At 37.3% G+C, this 18,030-nt stretch overlaps 2 protein-coding genes across 4 annotated transcripts; one reads left to right on the plus strand and one right to left on the minus strand.

Moving 5' to 3' along the window:
* The first annotated feature begins 5,320 nt into the window (after window positions 1–5,320).
* LOC125218240 (26S proteasome non-ATPase regulatory subunit 13 homolog B-like) lies at window positions 5,321–10,819 on the plus strand. The gene is made up of 7 exons (XM_048119877.1): window positions 5,321–5,596; window positions 7,875–8,321; window positions 8,964–9,044; window positions 9,798–9,994; window positions 10,097–10,196; window positions 10,396–10,524; window positions 10,630–10,819. Exons 1-7 carry the CDS (start codon window positions 5,447–5,449, stop codon window positions 10,723–10,725), a joined length of 1,200 nt encoding a protein of 399 aa, XP_047975834.1. The 5' UTR covers window positions 5,321–5,446; the 3' UTR covers window positions 10,726–10,819.
* A 183-nt stretch (window positions 10,820–11,002) lies between these two features.
* LOC125218239 (phosphatidylinositol/phosphatidylcholine transfer protein SFH5) lies at window positions 11,003–17,555 on the minus strand. 3 transcript variants are annotated; one of them, XM_048119874.1, is made up of 7 exons: window positions 17,440–17,555; window positions 15,726–16,279; window positions 15,156–15,319; window positions 14,353–14,448; window positions 12,814–13,070; window positions 12,028–12,248; window positions 11,003–11,569 (listed from the first exon to the last, which is right to left on the minus strand). In XM_048119874.1, exons 2-7 carry the CDS (start codon window positions 16,029–16,031, stop codon window positions 11,192–11,194), a joined length of 1,422 nt encoding a protein of 473 aa, XP_047975831.1. In that variant the 5' UTR covers window positions 16,032–16,279; window positions 17,440–17,555; the 3' UTR covers window positions 11,003–11,191. The 3 variants fall into 3 exon arrangements, with proteins under 3 accessions (XP_047975831.1, XP_047975832.1, XP_047975833.1); XM_048119875.1 differs by having other exon boundaries at window positions 15,726–16,296; window positions 17,440–17,540; XM_048119876.1 differs by lacking the exon at window positions 17,440–17,555 and having other exon boundaries at window positions 15,707–15,846.
* Between the last annotated feature and the right edge of the window lie 475 nt (window positions 17,556–18,030).

Below are 18,030 nucleotides of genomic sequence, written 5' to 3' on the forward strand. Positions count from 1 at the left end.
TTTCCCTATGACTAAAATCTGGTGTGTGAGTGTGTGACTTCCACAGTCATTTGACAGATACCAAAGTAATCACGACTTCCAACTAACATGCATTAGATCTGAAACAAAAAAACAACTAAACACACACAAGTAGATCTTGTACCAGAACTTGGAGATGAAAAGCAAAATAGGCAAGATGGCGAAACTAATATCTTAGTCTTTTCTATTTTATTTTCTTTCTTACTTTACATCCTTTCCACTTTAATTACTAAAGTACTACTCCCATAGTTCTGCAGTAGTAGAGGCGTTTCTTTACGGCACACGATTTAAGAAAAATTGTAATAAGCGAATTAACTAAAAGAAGAATAAAGTAGGAAATAAAAAGGTAGAGAGATGAAGAGTGAATACAGTAAGAAAGTAAAGTAAGTGAAAAGAAATGTTATGACCGTGGATCCAATAAAACATCTCAAAATAAACGAAAAACAAAGTAAACAAATGTAAACCCCTCGGAACTTAAACAAAACATGAACGAATAAGTTTCTTTCTAAACTTAGCTCTCTTCTCCGAGGACGAGGAAGAAGAGAGGGTTGTTGTGGGAGAACTTTGATTTCAGCTGCTGCTAACTTTCTTGCTCCATGCTAACTAGAATGTGAGTATGAAAGGAGATGGTATTCGGTGTGTTGGATGATTGATCATGATCTTCTTCCTCATTTCTTCTTCTATTTATAGGACGGTTTGGGGCATCAATCCCTAGGGCAAGACTCTCATGATTTGGCATTAATGCCCTTGCATAGGAAAGCATTATTCTTTCTCTCTCCTCCGACTCATCTTTTGCTGCTTTCTTGATATCGACTTCTCTTGATCAACTCACACAGCTTCCAGGTCCAGTCGCTCCGTCACTTTGCATGATCACTTTGCTTCAATTCTGGGCAATTTTTTCCGCTTCTATCGCCACTTGATCAAGTCGAGTCAACACTTAGCCACATTGTTGCTTCTCAGATCCTGCATGCTTAAATCACTTTTTTTTTTCTAACATAAATACCCCGATTAGTATAACAACCGCTATTAAACCATGCTTGAGACGAGCCCTATCAGCAAGGTTGATACCAAAAAATTCTTGTGTCAAGATGTGCCTACTAAATGGAACTCGACTTACTTAATCCTCGAGGTGGCATTGCCATATGAGCCAGCTATGAAACTGTTCAGCAACATCACTCCCCAGTTTGGTAGGGATTTGAGAAACTTGAAACACAACGACCTCACAATTGGCGTACCTGGAGAAGAAGATTGGATTGAAGTGAGGAAGATGTGTAGTTTTCTCCAATCGTTTTATGATATGACTCGTCTCGTCTCTGGCACCACGTATGCCACATCACATTCATTTTTCTTTGAGATGTGTGGCTTATTCACTATCATAAAACCCTAAACCCTAAATCCTAAACCCTTCATTTGATGAGGATGCTAAGATTAGATACATAGCCAAGAAGATGATGGAAAAGCTTGGTAAGTATTGGTTAGAAGAATATGAGCTTAATCCAAACATGAACAAAATTCTTTACATTGCTGCAATGCTGGATCCTAGGCAAAAGATGAAGCATGTGCAACATTATTTGAAGATGGTGTAAGGTGAAGCATGGGCAAATGAGTTGGCAGAGGAGTTGAGAAAGTCAATCTTTGACTTATTTGAGTTGTACAAGAGAGAATTCATTCCAATGTCTGACCAAACACAACCACAAACAGCTTCGGCTACCCAAATGTCAAATAGATCGACTGATCCACATTCTTGGTAAAAGCTCTTGTAATATTCTCTGTGTTGCTAATGAGGATGATGATGATGATAAAGATCGTAGCTCAGAGCTCACTCGTCACTTCGCAGAGAAGCAATACAAGGCCATTGAACGTGAGCATTTTGACATTCTTATGTGGTGAAAGAAATACAACATTTCCTTTCCTATTATATCAGAGATGGCTAAAGATATTCTTGCTATTCCTATATCAAGCGTTGCTTCTAAGTCGACATCCAGCATCGGAGACGAGTGCTTTCGATATTTAGAAACTCTTTAACACTGAAAAATGGTAGAAGCTTTGATATACTCCGAGGATTGGTTGAGGTCAAGTCCTAGTTCTACCGATCTCATGGAAGAAGGAGAACCAATACCATTTTTGAAAAAGCAATGTTATGAAAGTGAGTAATTAATTGCTATATACTACTCCCTCCGTCCCAAGGTATTAGACCAACTTTCCTTTTTGGGATGTCCCAACATATTAGACTCATTTCCTTTTTTAGCAAAAAACATCTATCTTATTTTATTCTCCACCTACTTTTTTCTCTCTTCTCTCCCCTACTTTTTCCCTCTCTCATACTTTACTCTCTCCACTTTAACTATTTAAATATCAATTCCTTAAATCATGTGCCCAAAAGAAGTGAGTCTAATACTCCGGGACGGAGGGAGTAATATACTTATTTATTCTTTATTTTTAACTCATTTTCTTTAATTCATTATTTTTTTACAGCGGTGCCATAAGGATGGCAAAGTGACATGGCCATTGGACGATGCAGATACAGATGCATTAATGGGAGAATTGGAAAGAACTTATTCAAGTGATCATGATCAAAGTTAAATTTATCGTGCATTTGTTTTGGAACTTCAAGGTTTTCTTTTGAATATTTGAACTTTGAATGATTGTTGAATTAAATAGGTTGTAAACTTTGATAGATTTACCTTGTTGTTTTGGAAACTTTGAACTTGGAGTTGTTTACTTTTTTGAATATTTCAACTTTTGGATTGAACAGGTTGTAAACTTTGTTTTTGAATATTTCAACTTTTAGTTATATGCATCGGTCTTTGTGTATAGCATTGTGAGCATTCTAATTTGTATAGCATTGTGAGCATTCACATTGAATTTCTTTCTTCAAGGAATAAAAATAATGTTAATTATAGTTATTTCTTAATGTTTTGTTTTAGTTCTGAGTAGATGATTCTATAGGTGTTTATATTTTTTTTATCATCAATAAAGAAAGAACTTTATGAGAAATTGTAATTTAGAAACTTGTTTATGATTAAGCATATTATAAATAGGTTGTATGGATTGATTGACCATGTTGTTTTCAAAGCTTTGAACTTGGAGTTGTTTACTTTTTTAAATATTTTAATTTTTGAGTTGAGCAGGTTATAAATTTTTTTGTTTCGTTGAATTAAGCATATTATAAATAGGTTGTTTTATTTTTATAATTTCTAATACAAAGGACATACATAATTCTTTCTACAAATACAAATATAAAAAATACAATGTAGTGCAAGTGGGGTTGGCCTGGGGTGGGCAGTTTTCCTATGCAGTGTCCAGGGGGATTGATACCTATGAACTGCACAATTTTTTTTTAATTTTTTTTATTTCAGTTCCAAAATCAAAATCAAAAATTGAATTCATTATTATTCATTATAGCGTCTATTTTATTTTTTTAGGAGATGAAATGTCATGTTGTTATTCGGACTCGAACCGAGATGCTCTAGCACTGCTTCCTAAGAGCAACTTGTCTACCAATTTCACCATAGCGGCTTGTCTTGACTTTATAATAGTCTATGAATAAGAAATTGTTTAGATTTAAGAATGCAATATTTTGCTGGAAAGATTCAAATCGATGAATACCAATTTCGTTCGATTAACCGGAACTGAACCAAAACGAATCGAGACCAATTTGGTTTCGGTTCCAATGCTTCAATCTCGGTTACTTTTGACATCAGGTAACCGGGTTGTCGGTTAAGTTAGAACCGAACCGACCGAATTACCTGCCCTAGACGGATTTATAGGCTAGGTTTTAATTTTAAGGGCTGTGAGTGCTCTTAGAGCATCCACAGTGGATGCCCGATCGCGCGCCCGATCGGCCAAGATCGGGCTCGGGTGTGGTCGGGCATCCATTACAGCCCTCGGTCACGCCCGAGCGTGGCCGATAGTTCGGTCGCGACCGATCCCGAGCCCGATCGATCGGTGAAAGGTCTTTGTTTTATGTTTTTAGGCTGTGCGTGTTCAAATAGGAAATAGCAGGTTCCCTAGATCCCGCAAGTCCACCAGATCGCTCGGTCTAGGAACTCGTGGGTCGCGAGAAATCCCAGTCGTCGGACACACAAAGCACTTTTCCTTTCAAAAAAAACCCTCAACCACTTTACTAAACCTAGTATAGGGAAGTAGAGATCGATCCCACAGAGAAGGATGCGTTATACTCATGTTCAAGGATTTGGGAGTGTTTTTGGTGTTGGCCCATTCCCAAGTGTGTGTGTAAAGTGTGTGAGCTAAGAGTAAAAAAAATCTCCCGCTTTAACGTTGCATGCTCTTCTCTATATATAGGCGTTTTAGGTGGGCCCAACGAGGTATAGATAATGACTTTGTTGCCCTCAGTTGTAGACTCCTCTGTCACGTCAATTTTCCTTGTAAATCCTGCTCATTTCGTTCCTTTCTATAGCTAGACCATCTCCTTCATTACTTCCTTGGTCTAGCGATTTTCTTCACACACCTGGCTTAGGAAACGTGTTAGACCCAGCAAATTATAACATTTTTCGCACATTACCGATGCATGAAATTAGCCTTATCAATCGGGCTTGAGCTCCGGCGCCCATTGCAGCGCCGAGCAGAACCGTATTTTTTTTATTTTTAATTATTTAACCCTAATTTAAATCACTATAAATACTCCATTTTCTTCTTTTCACACACCAAACCTTTCACTTTCTCTTCTATATTCTCTCAATATCCGGAGGAGGAGGCGGCGGCTGTGACGCCGGTGGCCCGACCACGAAGACTTCTGAGTTGAGACGCCTTTGGATACAGCAGGATCCACTTTAAATACTCGGGCTACTGAGGTTCGATCCGTTCTTCGGCACGCAAGGGAGTATCGGGTTGAGGATATGGAGCCTAGTTGTGGGCAACCTCCTGCCCCTATCCTGACGCCGCCGAGGAAGGAAGAAGAAGATGGGCGCGGAAAGAAAAGTTGCCATCGGTCCCAGTCCCAGTCCCACACGACGAGGCCGAGCGAGGAGTACGCAACGAAGGCGTACATGTCTACGAATTGGATGAGTACCTGAAGGTGGCTCAGTGTTGGGTCGATGTATCGGAGGATTCAATATCCTCCAACAACCAGACTTCGGCCAGGATGTGGGATCGCATTGAGGAACGCTACAACGAGGTGAAACCGAGGTGGGCGTTCAAGCGGACCAAGGTTCAGCTGCGCAAGTGTTGGGATCGGATCAAGCAAATCCCTGGGCTGGTTTAATAGCGTAGCCCAGAATAGCAGTCTACTCAAATTCAACCCACTTAATTCGTTTCTTTGGGAAAAAGAAAGAGAAAAATAAATAACTCAGGGAACATTTAAATTTGCATATAAATCTCCAATCCTTCATTTTCTCTTTCACTCTCTAGAATTTGATACCGGCGAAGCACCACTGCCTCGTGTAGATTGGACGGCGGAAACAATTCGATGGCGGCTTTGCAGTATTTGGAATCCCTGCGGAATGCACACCCTGAGCTGGGCGAGTGGTACAACACGCTTTCAGATCTGTACCAGAGGAAGCTCTGGCACCAGCTCACGCTCAAGCTCGAGCAATTCGTCACGCTCGCCGTGTTTCAGGTGCCGGAGCACTTACCTGCATGCGAATTGAGCTTTGTTAATCAACAACTGTTGCTGTTTTTTCGTCTTAATTGTGTTATAGGGTGTTTGTTTTGTGTTGGTTGGTTTCTGTTTTGTTCCGCGTAATGAAATAGTGAATCGTACCTTTTGCTTTGTGTTGAAGAAATTATGTGAGTTTTGGGATAAGGGGATGGGGTTTTGGTGTTAGGGTTTTGTCAACGGTGATGTTTTTGAGGGGATCGAAGTTTTACCATGTGCTGAATTTTCACTCACATTCTGTCATGTCAAATAATCAGAAGTTTTCTAGAAAAAACCCAGGGAAATGGACCTAATATTAAGGTTACGTATGGGAATGATTTGGTATTCATCTATATTAGCTTAGTGACTCTACATTTTGGAAATTGCCAAGGAAAGTCCTAGACTTGCTTCAGTTAATAAAGTTGAAGCAATTACTAATATAATACTATGTACTTATTTAAAATAGTCAGTTGGCTAATACTGCTACTCATGTCAACGAAAATAGTCTTAGTAGTGGATGACATGGGTTTTAATGCAAAATTGGTAAAGTAAGAGAGATAAATTAGAAAAAGTGATTGATGCATTGCTAGTGGAAATGGAACCAACTTCATTAGATAGAGAAACTTACCATAAATGGATAGTCTAACTTTGGTGGACGAACCAAAATGGAAAACATGACTGTTTTTCGTGGACGAAGGTAGCATTTGTTAATTGACTTATCTTTTCCAACTTAGAGATGCCCTGTCGGACAGGGTCTTTGCCCACGCTTACTGATTTGGAAACAATTCAAATACGTTCTATCAAGTTTCAAGGGTTCTATGTATAAATTACTAAGAAATCCGTCTGTGTGTTTCTTGCATGTCTGTTGCTTTGCATGCTATTTCATTACCAAAGGATGATGGAGTGCTGATACTTCCAAGAGCTCTAGAAGGAAACTGCACATCTTCTTGCCGACTCTGTTTAATTAGAACCGATTTAGTCATACAGACAGTAGAGGCGATTTTACGTAGTACTGCTAGCGCTTTGTGCTTATGATATGGGGAAAAAAATATTCTTATGGGTGGTTGTCGAGAGGAATTGTTCCTTGTGCTGTCAATCTCTTTGAATAAAAATGTTACGAGTACTATATTTTGAAAGTTGAAATGTTTTATATTACTCCCTCTGTCCCGGCCTACTCGAGACGTTTCTATTTTGGCACAAGAATTTAGGTAGTAGTGTTTAGTGTAAATTATTAATAGTAAAGTAAGAGAGAGAGTAAAGTAAGAAAGAGAAAGAGAGAAAAAAGTAATAGAGATGATAAAGTAAGAAAGAGAAAAAGAGAATAAAGTTAGAGGGAGGATAAAGTAGGAGAGATAAGAGTATAAAGTAGGAGAGATGAGTGAGTTGATTGTTCCCAAAAAAGGAAACGTCTCACTTAGGTTGCGACATATAAAAAAGGAATACGTCTCACTTAGGCTGGGACGGAGGGAGTACTTGCCCAAATCCCGATTCTCTTCATTTATGTGATTGGGTCCCTATCTTGCAAAGGTATAGTTTGATAATACAATTGTACGACAAAGGTTTTCCGACGTATGGTATGTGCTTGTAAATTTGATGATGAACATGAAATGTATATGCAAGTAGTTATGTTCATGCATGTACAACTAATTCCTGTGAAAGATTCAAATTGATCAAGATGTTTTAAAGTCGAAGAATTCTTAATTCAGTCAAAAGACTCAAAGCCCATTTACAAGACATCATATTTATTTATATAATTCTGACACTTGATTAGCTTTATTGTATTGAGTGGTGGTGTATGTGGCTAAACATTTCGTATTATTGCATTGACAAATTGTTCATGACCATTCTTTACGTTGCATAAAAGGTAGTCAATAATCCTACACTGTATGGATTTTTTTCCTGTGGTAATCAAGGTTGTAAAGGACAAGTAAAGCTATGATCAAATGAGCATTTAGTCATCCGACCCAAGCATCAAGTTATGTGTTGTCTGTTTCTTTGTAATCTGTCTGTCTTCTTTGCCTTAGTTTATATGAATGGAAAGTTCACTAGTAATAAGAATCATATCTGGGTTCTGGAAGGGATATATTCACGAGTTACCTCAATGTCAAAAGTACGGATTTACCTTTATTTGAGTGGATAACTGTTCATTCATCTCTTTAAAATTCTTAGTTTGCTTTGATTATTTTTCAACTTCTTTTCTGAAATTCCTGTTTCTCTAGGTGATTTGTATCTAATCCTTCTTTCTTTTGCCCAAATTCAGGCTGGGGATTCCCTAATCCAACTGTACCAAAACTTTATAACTGATTTTGAGACAAAGATCAATCTACTCAAGCTTGCCCATTTTGCTGTCATAGTTTCTCGCCAGTATTCAGAGAAAGATGCTGCTATATCATATCTCCAAGGAGTGATAGAGAAGCTCCGAACTACCAGTAAAGTACGGATAGAGGAGCCAATACTTTATATCAATATGCAGATTGGTTTATTTAAGCTTGAGCAGGGAGACCAAAAAGAATGCAAGAAACTCTTAGAAGAGGGAAAGAGCACACTTGACAGTATGACTGATATTGATCCATCTGTTTATGCTAGCTACTATTGGATCTCATCGCAATATCATAAAGCCCGTCAAGAATTTGCTGAGTTCTACAGAAGTGCTCTTCTCTATTTAGCTTACACGTCAGTAGAGACTTTGTCAGACTCATTTAAGCTGGTACGTTGTTGTTTATTTGGTTGGTGCTTGATTCATAACATTTTTTGACATGCGAAAGTGGAGCATTATGTTAGGTGGTTGTGCAGTTCACGTCGACAGAAGCCCAAAACTCCCATATTACTATCAGTGGTTGTTTAAAGTGATTTTACTTTTATAGTCATTTTTGTTCATAGAATTCAGATGAGTTATCTACCCTACCAAATATGCTTTTAGGATATTCACTGTGAACCTTACTATCAAACAATCACTTGTTTTACATAGATGAGCTGATATGGTATTATGCTTACATAGTTACTGAAAAATGATAAAAGAATAAAAGTGACACTTTTCACGAGATGCATTGATCTTTCTTTAACTAGTGCAATTTCTCTCATGCTTTTGTGGTCCATTCTGTTGTGGAAATTCCTTGCTCTGTAACTAGAGAGTCACTAGTTTTACATAGACTAGGCTGGTATGGTTATGCTTACATAGTTACTGAGAATTCACTTAAACCTTCCATTTTACATTCATATATCATTTATCAGACTGTGATCATCAATAAAATGCATGCATTTTTTTCTGGTGCTCTAACATTGTGCTTCTTGGATGTGTCCACTAATGATGCCATTGCTGTTGACCTAACTGTCTTGTTTTGTTTTTTAGGATTTGGCATTTGACTTATCTCTATCAGCCTTGTTGGGAGAGAACATCTACAACTTCGGTGAACTTCTTGCTCATCCAATTGTAAGTAATTTTTCGGTGCTGGTTATGTGCTTCTGGTCAAAGCTTATTTTTTCTATTGATAAATAGAAGTCAGTCTACCTTATAAATATGTACATCTTGAAGTCTAGCCAATTTTGTGTGTATCTAGCCTACCAGTCTAACTATTTGCTGCTAGGATGTATCCCAATACGCCTGCTGATATTGTTATGAGTAATTATATGAAGTAACATTGGGTAGTTAAAAGGTTTTGTTGATCCTTGTTGAATCCTTATTTTGCATTTTTTACATCTAGCATAGAAAATGCTCTTATTAAACTGTGTTCTTTCTGAAAGAACGTCTTTAAGGTAGATAACTAGCTGGAGAATTCTGCTTTATAACACTGAAGCAATTTATGATATACCTTTTGGTTGATGTTTTGTTGTTGCCACTGATCTATATCTCAGATAGAGTACCATGCCTAAGATATATAAATAATCTTCAATTGCACACACAAACGCACTACAATGATTATGTGCACTTCCTTCATGCTTTGTTATGTATGATGACATTGGAAAGTTTTCTAGTTGAGTTGCACCTTAAGTGGGTGCTTTATTTGCATACTTTAAATGAGGAAATTCAAAAAGAGAGATCATGAGATGTTATCTAATTCAATTATGTTCCAAAATACAACCCTCATGTTAATGACAAGAGTGGAAAGATCTGAGCATGTGCCATTTTATCATTCCTTTGCTGGGTACTTGGTTTTAAGCTGATAATCTTTCCACTTTTCCGCAGATAAAAAGTCTTATGGGTACTAAAGTTGAGTGGCTTTACTATATTCTCGAAGCATTTAACTCTGGTGATTTAGTGCGCTATCAAGAACTGTGCCGTGTACATGGAGCTGCTCTGAACAGCCAACCAGCACTAGTCCAGAATGAGAAAAAGCTTCTTGAGAAGATCAACATTCTCTGCTTGATGGAGATCATATTCAGGTGAGTTTTGTATGCTTGTGTATACGCCAAAGATTACTGGTAATAATGGGTTACCTTGCATCATTTTTTATCCTCTGGTATTAAAGAAACCTCTACTTGCAGCCGACCATCAGAAGATAGAACCATTCCATTGGGTATTATTGCTGAACGAACAAAACTAACAGTTGAAGATGTGGAGTACCTTCTTGTGAAGAGCCTTTCAGTAAGTGGATTCAGATATTTTTTTTATTTCTTATGGTGACAAAATATTGCTCGAGTATGGTAATTTCCCTGGAGTTGGATAGAGTAATTGTCTTATACTATCACCCAGAGCGCCGAACTTTGGTTGTGAATGTCACATCCGAATTCAGGACGTATCATCTTGGGGTCTAGAAGGAGTAACGTGTTTAATCTCATTGCAGGTGCATCTGATCGAAGGAATTATTGACCAAGTAGAGGGAACAGTTTATGTGTCTTGGGTTCAACCCAGAGTTTTAGGGATCCCTCAAATCAGGTCGTTGCGTGACCGGCTGGACAACTGGGTGGACAAAGTACACACCGCTCTGTTATCTGTTGAGGCTGAGACGCCTGATCTAGTTGCAGCATGATTTTCTTAGCTCTCATTCCTTTGATTTCTTCTCTGACAATGTTTTCAGAAGGCCAAATCTGTTACTTCCACCGGGAACAAATCAGTTGTTGGCCGCTGCATTCGGTTCTCTGGCAATGCCTGTATTTTCCTTTTCCCTTTTTGAGACAAACATCTTTATGCGACTGAGTATCTGTTTCCATGCCCAAATATCATACTTGTAATTCTCATTTTAATATTTAAAAATCTTTTTTATCGAACAGGATTGTTTAGATCGTATGGTAACTAAAGGTGCATGACTACTTCGGCCTCATTCCGGCCATGACATTGTGCAACTAGGCAAACAATTATTGTAGGAATTGGGATGGAAGATTTAGAGCATTTTTGGACATTCTAACTGATATCTATGACACCAGTGACCAGAATATCTAAGCACCAAACCATGATTTGAATCTCATACATATATATCTAACTTCGGCAAAGCACAGAATCTCATTATTACACTATAACGACGTCACTGCCCAAAAACAAATGACAACTTTGAACATCATTACAATAACGAAATACTTATATACTGATCACACACCTATACTTTGTAAAACAACATTACTTCGCCGCAGGGAAGAGATGCATCAGCGGGTTAGTACTGGGTAACTTCCACCATCGTATATGCCCTCGATAAACGCAACCAACACCCAGATCATGAGGATGCCAATAACAGCAGTCCGTATTATTTGACTGCTGTCATTTTCCATCATCATATCATACTGAACAGTTGGTTCTACTAAAGGAAAACCCTCACCATCGACAACATCTGAAACCGGTTCTGTGGTGCTTGTCTGCCTCTCAGCGATTTGGCACAACGTGCCAGCCCCTTGAAGCCTAGCACACCTTATGCAAGTGCACTGTCCGCCAAGATATGAAGGAATGCTTCGAAAACGTTCAGAGAGAACCTTCTTATAAGAATCCCCTTCGATGCTCAGTTTCTGCCTAGTTGTCGGTGTGAGAACCTGGCGCAAGGGGAATCATTATTGATGAAGACCAACATCATTTTTCACTTTTCAAAATATCATTCAGATAGTTTTTAGTCTATACAATAAATCTAGAAATGGAGGATCCAAATTATATCTCGATTCATATAATTTTTCGTGTAAATTATCATTGACTGATGCGAATTTATAATTAATGCTATAAGAAAGGTATTTATACTACTTACATATCAAAAGCAAAACTCAATAACATTTTCAGTTCAGTTCCATTATTGACGAATACAACATTATTTTCTTTTCTTTTTTTTCAGATCAAAAGCAAACTTTGTAGTATCATTCAATTTGATATGATTCCATTATTGATGAAGCCAAAATAACTTTCCTCTTTTCAGTGTATTATCTTGGAATTAGTTATAATAGAAGATGTGAGTTATCATTTGATGGTGATAGTTTTATAGTCTAGTTTGAAAGCTGCTTACTTGTATGAAAGTTTGGGCAATAACACGGACAACTGAAGGAAGCCGGATGACAACCAAAACACCCAAAACATTAGGAAAGTGATCTTGCAGAATGTTGCAGCAGTGTCTCAATAATTGCACGGGAATTCTCAGCGGTGTTAGTCCTTGACAATCCACTAGAACCGTAATTTGACGATTTTCTCCATCCAACAAGTGCAGGACGCCGTGCTCCACCTGAGATACTTCATTTACAACACCCCGTGAGTTGAGCATGCTTTATAGAGTATAGCTGCCATAGCATGTACTCACTAAAGATACACTATATGCAAAACAATATATATACATACTATAAAAGTTAACATATGAACAATTATGTTATATAAATCATCACTTAGATAGCCCTCATTAGTAATACTAAAGTTGCAAATGACCATTGATCAAAAAGATAACATTTTACAGTTATTAGTGGGAACATGTGTAGTATTCTTGTCGCTTTGAATGCACTCCTCTTCAGTTGGTTAAAAGATTCTTCCGCTAATTATCATCAAGCCACTGCAATATTAGATGATTGCAGAAAAAATCATGTTCTCCTAGATGTTAGTGAATGAATCAAGTGGGAGGAAGAGTCAAAGGAATTCAAGCATTGTGACATACTTAAGTTTCTCCAACTCTCCCACCACAAAGGATATATCATCCTAACTTTCTGCTCAGGCCTCGTGCCATCAGAAGGTAATACTAATCATGACTCATGAGAACTTCAACATAAACAAAATATGGACAACTTAGACCAGATGCAGAAGAGCTTACCAAGAGCTTGGATAAAGCGCGGTCTATCATCAGATGGCAACTGGACACAAGCAAGGCCAAGTCGGACAACGAGACACGGTCGATGATTCACATCTAGTCCATGCCAGAAGATCAAATTTGACCACAACTCAAGTTCCTCTCCAGAGAGAATTCCGTAATTCTCCCTCCATCTTATCGTCTTCTTTATAGATGATAGCAAGGTTGAGAAATCACCATCTGCAGCTACATAAAATCTCTGCAGTTCCTCTTGGTTGATTCTGTATAAATGTGCATATGTAATTAGGGATGCCAGTGCAGCCTCATAACCCGCTAAATTTAGAGGGTTAGGATAGAAAATTCTTGGCAAGATATAATTATAACCCGATTAGCCCGCAACCCGAAGGGCTAGCCCGATTCACATCCCTATATGTCATGCTCCATAGGGTGTAGGAAAATAGAAAGACATAAATGTATTGGATGGTTTATGTGGAAACAGAGCAAAGTCTAGGGCGCTAACTAGAAGAAATCCATTAACAGAATCTGAGTGATTTATTTGGTAATCTAAAACTTAAAGGACTAGAAGGAATCCATTTGTTTCTTTCTTCTTTTTTTTGGATAAGAACTAAAACAATATACTCCCTCCATCTCAGCTAAGATGCCAAATTTTCCTTAATAATCTGTCCAAAATAAGATGACACATTTTTATTTTTACTAATAATAAAGTAATTTTCTCTCCCCAATAAATACACCCATCCACTTTTTTTCTCCATAATTAAAATATTTAACTCTCTTTCTCACTTCATTTGATACTTAACGCCCACCTTTTCCCTCTCCAGTTTAACACACTAACCAACAACTCCTCAAATCCCGTGCCAATTAAGAAATGTGTCATCATAGCCGGGATGCGGGGAGTACTCCCTCCTTTTTCAAAAGATAGAAACATTTGAAACGGCACGGGTTTTAATGCACATCAATTGGTAAATTAAGTGAGAAGAATTGGTAAAATAAGAGAGAGGAAAAGAAAAATGAGTAAAGTAAGAGAGGGGAAGAGAAAAAGTAGTGAAAATAGAGTTAGTGGATTGTGGGGTCCATGTCCTAAAATAGAAAGATTCTAAAGTTTCTATTTTTAAGGAACGGCCCAAAATGGAAATAGTTGCTATTTTAAAAAAACGGAGGGAGTATTATTTTAGATGGTGTGCTGCAAAGGAATGAGTCAGCCCTTAAAATTCAATAATTATTGCTAAAGATAAAACTCCAGTCCCTAATTAAGTCCAAGACGAAGCCAGGACAATAACCCCCCATAAGGCCATAACACGTGCCTTTTTACCAATAAGCCTCCAGAATAATAAACCAAATCAGTAACTGACCACCACAAGTTTCTGTACTCTCAAGCATTTAAGGTTATGAAAACAAGCAGAGTATTAGTCTATGAGAGGAAGAGAAAACATGGATGAACACTGAATTTGAGATATCAGAGGAAGGCCACAAATTAGACCATAGACTTCTAATTTCATTTTAGTTTATACAGCTCCTCAATGATAATTAACAATTAAAATTCACCTTTCAGGCAAAGTGATACCCTGGGTTTCCAGCTCTTGGCAAAGGTGGTTAACCCAGTCTGTAGAGAAAAGGCCTTGAGGATTTTCATCACCAATTCTGTAAAAGGAAGAAAGAGATGGATAAAAGTAGCCCAACAAAAAATGATAAGAAAGAAGAACAAAGAAAGCTAAGGAACAATATCTGATTTTTCAAAAAACTTAATAGAAACTTCTCATGAGTGTATTTGAAGGTCTAGAAAGCCAATGTAAGAAATCAAGACCATAAAATGTTTCTCATGCGTTGCAGCCTAAAATTTCATGCACTCATGCTATACCGAGAAAATATTAGAAAGATTGGCGGGGACTCAAAGGATTGACTATCACAAGAGAAAAACTCATAAAAATGGCCGTAAAAGAACATAGTAGCATAGGGAGCAGATATCAAGATAGTAAAAAAGGAGGCTGACACATGAAAGGGAGGCAAAAGGAAGTTTATACACATAAAATTAAGAACAAATGTGATAAGCATGAGTATGATAAACAACAATCTAAGCCAAATCAAAGTAGAATTGCCCGAAAGCAGAGTACAGGGATATCTTCATCTTATGAGATTAGAACAAGAACAAAGGTATCGTGTTATTCAAGATATGTGCTTTGTTTTGCTGAAACCAATTCAGTTATCTTCCAAGAAAGCTAGAATCAAATTCAGTCTTTCAGTATTTTAAACAATTATCTCAGGTATCTTTTTGAGGTAAACCAAGAGAAACCATCACAATATCTTTAGCAAACTAGATGTAAATATGAGCCATAAACTGCAACATGTACCTCACGCTCTGATTACACTCTAAAGATGAGGTTTCTGAAAGATTTTCTGCACCTAATTGAGAATCATCATGGCTAGGAGAATTTTCAGCTTCGTCCAAGTCCTTACTGCTGCACTCATATAGAGCATTTGCAATTGAGAGAACCAATAATGGCCGTGATATCATCTAAAGCCCCAGATACATTCCAATATGCGAAGTAAGAAAATACAAAATTAGGAACAAGAGATTAAATTAGGGGTTGGGAGGAGATGATGCCAAACAATTTGCATTTTAAGAAATACTAATGGAATTTAAAGAATGTTAATAACCATGGTAATAAAACTGAGAAAAAGACGTTTATAACCTCTCTACTGAAGGTTGACCTGAAAGATACCCTTCAATGATTTTTCCAGAAGAAGTATGAACTTGGAAAAGCAGATTTAACATTTACTGTATTTTATATTAGACTCTTATATTTGTGTAAAACATGAATGCTTCCCCAGGAGTAGCACCAGAAGTCCATACATATCTAGTTATGATGAGCAAGTATGAGTCAACACCCTGAGACCGCACCTTTCAGTTGGGAGCCTACCTGAACTCCGTGAACCAAGAAACCAAAAGGCTTCCACCGCTGAACCCATTTGAATGGGGGGCAGCAAAGAAATTGTGAGCCTTGCAGCGCAGTCCAGAAAACTGGGCATTTGGCCCTCGATAACCTCCGTACAGTCTCTAATGCAACTGTTTTAGCAAGAAAAGTTGCCACCTGAACACCAGTTCCCTTTCCAATTTCCCACTTATGTGATGTTATTGGTTTTAAAGACTGACTTAAAAAGGATTTAGGGCCAGAAGAAATCGAAGACCTTCGTGAGACATTTTTATTACTAGGAACGTTGGCCATGCTAGACAACCCCCGCTAGCCAATATTGTCACTGTGCTCACTAATTAAACTGCGTTAAACAAACTCTTTCAGATCAAACAAGAATAGTGGAGACACTTTTGTCCGGAGGGGATGGGGTACAAGAGCAGATAATTAGAACTATTTGAGAGCATGAAGATCACATCTCTCAGGCAATGACGATGTTGTAATGGAAGCAAGAAAACTTCACAGATCCAGATCTTAGGATGTCAAAACATAGCTGCATAATCCTGTCAATGAAGACACACTGGAATAAGAATCAGAAACGACAACATGCAAGATTGAGTAGACTAGTCATTAACTACATTACAAATATGACGGAAAACATCACTCATATATTGATGTTCAGTACACATGCTGAGAAACCTAGTTTCAAACCAAGCAAATTTGACCTTCTCCAAATATAAGAGAAAAAAAAAGCAAGAAGCTTAAAGCACATTACAAAACAGATAAGAATACTAGTACAACCCAATAGCAAAAGAAGCGTGTGTGGCGACAGAAAATTATAAAAAAATGTATTTTCATTTATCGATTCATAATCACTCAATGTGAGGTCCAATAGTGTTGTCTATAATCAAGATGAAATAAAACTATGATGGCAGGCTGGCATACGAAGATGAATGAACAGTCGACATCTGCATTTATTGAGAGACATAACGGAAATGTTTATCCTATGTTACATTAGTAAAACAGACGATGGAGTTGCCCCCAACTAAACCTATAAAAATTATTTGGAAAAGCTAAACTTTAGAGAAAAGAAGAATGCAGGAGCCAACAATCATGAGATGTAATGATAATACCAACAAGGACCAACTTGCAAGATGACTAGTACTGAAAATTTGTGACCTAAATCAACTGGTAAGCTGTCTTTTGAGCTGATCAAATACTTCCACTCAGAAGGAAATTCCGAAACAATTTATCTGATAGTATTTGATTAATTAATAATTTAACAGAAGTAGGACTAAAATATGATTGCCAAAACATCTACCTTTGTCACAGCAATATCATCCACCTGAAAATGTCCTACTAATGGCGATTATCCCCGCTCAAGCACTGTGGTTGCTAATCACAATACTTACTTATTTTCCAATTTTAGGTTTAGATACATGATTTCACTGAATTAATATGCGGACACCATCTTCCACTCATAAATTGAAAAAACCAGACACCCAATTCGAACAGAATCAATCCTAAAATTCGTTGAACGCACATACAGAATCACTACGCAAACAAATATTTTGAAAACATTCAATTGAGACCGACGATCATTCTAAAACACACACAGTCCAATTACCAAAAGAAATTCCCAAATTGTGCAATAGCGATTGAGATCACATGCGATGACAATAAATCCACCAGAAAATATAGAATGAATGAATACAGAGGTTACCTGTATAAAAGGAGAATAATTGTATGAAAGCGGAATCGAGAGAGAAGGCGAAGAAAGTATGAACACAGAAGCTGGGGGTGTTGATTACAGTTGGGAAACTGGTAGTAGTATTTATTTCGGCGCCTCTGTCACGTGCCAAATGCGTATTAATATATGCTTTGTTAAATTAATTACTACTAACGAAGCTGGGGGTGTTGATTACACAATAATGTTTATTAATTGAATATCGAAGCTTTTTCTCATTACTCGGAGCCAAATGTTCTACACCAATGTTTATTACTCCCACTTTAAAAAGAAAAATAGATTGAAAAAAATTAGTGGAATACGAGTTTCATTTTAATATATTAATTTTATAATAAAATATTAATGGTATATGTTCATGGAGCGTGCGCTCTAATTACCATTTACAATAGAAAGTGAAAGTAAACAATTAACAGAGACAAACGAAAATGACAAAAATAAATAATTAATGGATAACATAGGGAGTAGTTTCCAAGTAAGAAAACTTTTGGACAAATATTAGAGCTTTTATTTGATAAGTAACCAAAATCCATAAATATATGATATAAAGAATAAGCAAAGAACCAATGA

This window comes from Salvia hispanica, chromosome 4 (genome assembly GCF_023119035.1).
Source record: "Salvia hispanica cultivar TCC Black 2014 chromosome 4, UniMelb_Shisp_WGS_1.0, whole genome shotgun sequence".
Taxonomy (NCBI): domain Eukaryota; kingdom Viridiplantae; phylum Streptophyta; class Magnoliopsida; order Lamiales; family Lamiaceae; genus Salvia; species Salvia hispanica.